The following is a 3,967-nucleotide window of genomic DNA, read 5'->3' as shown; positions in this document are numbered from 1 at the left end:
GTGAGAAAAACATCCAAATGCTGCTTTATGACACTTTTGAATGTTTTCTCTTTTGAAAATGAGTTCCATAATTTCCATCTATCACAAAAATTCAAATAACATACATCTCCCAAATTTCCATCCTTAAATAAAATAATTTAGTCATCAAATAGTTATCTTGACATATAATCCATCAGTAAATATTGACAGAAAAATCATGTCTTTAATTCACTTTGAAATTTCATATAAGAAGTCTCCTCTCTTATTTCATAAGAAAATCTGTTCCATAAAATTGGACAGCTGCCCAAGATGGTTCTTTTCCTTGCATTTTGCAATCTTGCAGATGAGGAGCTAGGAAGAGTTATAGGAATTTCCTTTTCTGATCATGGTAATAAATAGAAATAAGACAAAACAGAGAAAAAAGAATAACGTGAGACCTTTTTTTATTATACTAAGTTAATACATTCTTTGATTAGCTTTCAAAGGTAACCCTTCCTCAGATCAGAAATGAGCAAATGTTCGCAAATATCAGAATCTATATATATAAAAGGCAACCCCAACGTTCTGAAGCCTCCACGGAAGTTGAGGCGCCCGAGATATCCGGTGTGCCCTGGAGTGTGTGCACCGCCCTCGCGTCAAAACGTCATGACGCGTCAAAACGTCATGACGTCAAGGGCGGAGCTATTGACACTCGAGGGCCGAAACGGCCCACAGCGAACAAGGCAAGTAGCTTCGAGGGACGGAGGGAGGGGGCCCCTTGCTAGCGCCCGTTTCATTCTGCTCAGAAACGGGCATTTTTTCCTAGTATATAAATGAAACACAAAAGCATTCCAATGATTGTCTCACTGGAAGAGGGTGGGGTGGGTTTCATGAAAAACAGTGCGAGCTGGGTGGGTGAGAGATAGGGACAGATGGATTGGTGGCAATATTTTAACACCCAGCAGACAGGACTTAACAAACATCTGTGTTTTCTATCCCATTATAAACCATAAAATTATGCTGATTTGTCACCCTCTTATCACCCATCCATCTCTCTCTGTCTCTCAACAACCCAGCTCTCCCTGGTTCTCACCTAACCCACCCCACCCTCTTCCTGTGAGACTGTTAATTGGAATGTATTTATGTTCCACTTATATATTCTGATATTTGTTTACATTTGCTCCTTTCTGATCTAAAGAAGAAGGGTTACCTTCGAAAGCTAATAAAAAAAAGTACTTAAATTAGTCCAATAAAAAGGTATCATCTTATCTTCTTTTCTATGTTTTGTTTTATTTCTATTTATTACCTTTAAAAGTGGACTAATATGGCTACCCCACTACTTTACTCTTTTCTGATCATGAAATATAGGTTCTGATCATGAAATATAGGTTTATAGCAATGTATAAAATGGTTCAGATAAGCAAGTATAATTCATATAAATTTTTTAAAAGGAGTAAAAGCAATTTAAAATGGACTCTTGCCTTCAAAGGGAGCCAATGTAGTTCTATGAAGTAAAGGGTAGCATGATCTTTCCCACCGCCTTCTTTTATCAACTTAGCTGCTACATTTTATAGCATCTGCAGTCTATTACAGTAATCTAGATGGGACAAGATTATAGTTTATACAACCAATTGCAAATGATTTGAATCTAAATAACCCTTAATTCTCTGAGGGCTCCTTTTACAAAGGTGCGGTAAAAAGTGGCCTGCGGTACTGTAGGCGTGGGTTTTGGTCGTGCGCAGAATTATTGTTCAGCGCACTTACAAAAAATGCCTTTAAAATTTTTTTTGCCAAAAATGGACATGCGGCAAAATCAAAATTGCTGCGTGTCTATTTTGGGTCTAAGACCTTACCACCTGCCATAGACCTAGCGGTAATGAATATGGGTGGTAATGACCTGCATGCATCAGATGCCACTTGGTGTGTGAACGCTACACACATCTGAAATTTTTTTTCAGATGTGCATAGCGGATGCACTCCAAAAATGAAATTACCGTAAGAGCCACGCAGTAGTTGGGTGGTAAGTCCATTCTGGCACATTGTAGGGCGCACATAGAGCCTTACACGGCTTAGTAAAAGGGGCCCTGAATCATTTATAAATCATTTATAAATTAAGAAAGCTGGTGCAAATTGCTCCCTCTATGTATAGTCGTCCTAATTCTACAAAAGTCACCCAAATTATGTGCACAAATCAGGGTGCACCCCAAATTTGCATATGACATTTAATTGAATAACAATTTTTTTGAACCATATATAGAATTCATCTCGATATATAGAATTCATCTCAACTAATATTTTATATATATATATATATATACACCTCACATATACAAATCCACATGTACAAACTTTAAAACCTATTTAAATAGTGGGGGAGGAGGGAGAAACAGGATTTGTTTGTGTTTCTGCAGATGGTAACAGGATCCATCTGACATTTGCATTTCTGTTCAAACTTAGTCCCTTTCAAGAGTAAAATATAACCATCTTGCACTTGTTCCTAATTGACACATAAGGTCTGCCTGTTTTTCCAGCACCAGCAGAATGATTGAACTTTAAGAGGGGCTATTCCAAGCCATTTCCTCTGAAGTTGCTCAACACATTGAGCTAGAATGACGGATTATACCAGGGGAAAGGCACCAGTCCTGGTTCAGGTGATCACACTGATCATCACTGTTGCTTTTACAGTGCTAGGGAGTGTGGTGAATGGCTTCATTGTGACTATGAATTGCATTGAATGGATGAAGACCAGAAATCTAAATTCAATAGGCATCGTTCTGATCAGTCTGGGTGCAGCTAGATTCTGCTTCCAATGGGAAATAATGGCGGAGAAGATTGCATTTGCATTTTATCCAAACTATATTAGTCAAGTACCAGCCATTAACATATTTACCCTTTTTTGGGTATTGCTAGAACGTTTGAGTTTCTGGTTTGCCTGCTGGCTTTCCGTGTTGTACGTTGTCAAGATCGCCAACTTCAGCCATCCTCTGTTCATCTTTCTGAAACTGATAATTCCTAGGATATTGCCCTGGTTGCTCTTGGGCTCCACTGTGGCATCCTTGGTCACCTGCTTTCCTTTATACTGGGGATTTGACATGGAATACCGCACAAACTCTACATCTGATCTCTTGCCAAACGACAGCATTCTAAACAATTGCACTCTAGCCCCAGATTTATGCAAAGAGCTTCTCAACAAATCTATCAAATGTGTCTCAGAATATGTGGTGAAAGCTGAATGTGGGATACTACAGAAAAAGTATGCTTTTATTATTCCCACAGTATGTGTCGGATATTCCCTGCCCTTCTTCATATTCTGTGTGGCAGCTTTTCTGCTGATCAAATCCCTCTGGAATCATACTAGACAAATGAAAGGCAACACCATGGCTTTTTGTAACCCTAACCTGGAGGCCCATTTCATTGCTATTAAAGTAATAAGCTTTTATTTACTGTTCTCTGCATTCTATTTCATATGCATGCTCTCTGATATGTTGGATTTGGTGACTGAAGAAAACCCCTGGATGCTTGTTGTTTCCTTTGGGGTAGCTGCCTACCCCTCTCTGCACTCTGTGATCCTGATTTGGAGTAATTCTAAGCTCAGACAATCCTGGGAAAGGATTTTCCATCGTGGAAAATTTCCTCCAGGAGGACATACCTCCCAAAACCATTAATTAGGTTTCTATACAGTGATCGTTGCAAAATTATTCCTTCCTTCCTCTTAGATTCTGATTTTATAAAAATAACTCAAGTTGTTTGAATATTTCTGTTATCCATCATACATCTTAGAAAAGAATATCATTCTTTGTTAAAATGGTTTGAGGCCTTAGTTATAGAAAATATTTTTTGGCTGGCCTTATATTGAATTATATTAATTTATACTTGCTTTGTGGAAATGTGTTGCTGTGGGAAATGTATCTTATATTTCTGAGGTTTTGAAACTGTATGCCATCCTAATAAAAGTCTTAACTGGTCTGTTGTGAGCGCTGTGGTAATATATGTACACTGTAGTTGCATC

General features: G+C 38.3%; 1 protein-coding gene across 1 annotated transcript; it reads left to right on the top strand.

The window, feature by feature from the left end:
• The first annotated feature begins 2,567 nt into the window (after positions 1-2,567).
• LOC115462022 (taste receptor type 2 member 7-like) lies at positions 2,568-3,623 on the top strand. Its single transcript, XM_030192070.1, has one exon. It carries the CDS (start codon positions 2,568-2,570, stop codon positions 3,621-3,623), a length of 1,056 nt encoding a protein of 351 aa, XP_030047930.1.
• The last annotated feature ends 344 nt before the right edge of the window (positions 3,624-3,967 follow it).

The sequence above is a fragment of the Microcaecilia unicolor genome, chromosome 2, assembly GCF_901765095.1.
Source record: "Microcaecilia unicolor chromosome 2, aMicUni1.1, whole genome shotgun sequence".
Lineage (NCBI taxonomy): Eukaryota > Metazoa > Chordata > Amphibia > Gymnophiona > Siphonopidae > Microcaecilia > Microcaecilia unicolor.
Note: the sequence above shows the minus strand (reverse complement) of the source record. Positions and strands in the feature narration are given on the sequence as shown.

Coding starts and splice junctions, on each gene's coding strand:
- LOC115462022 (XM_030192070.1), top strand. CDS start 2,568: ATGACGGATTATACCAGGGGAAAGGCACCAGTCCTGGTTCAGGTGATC.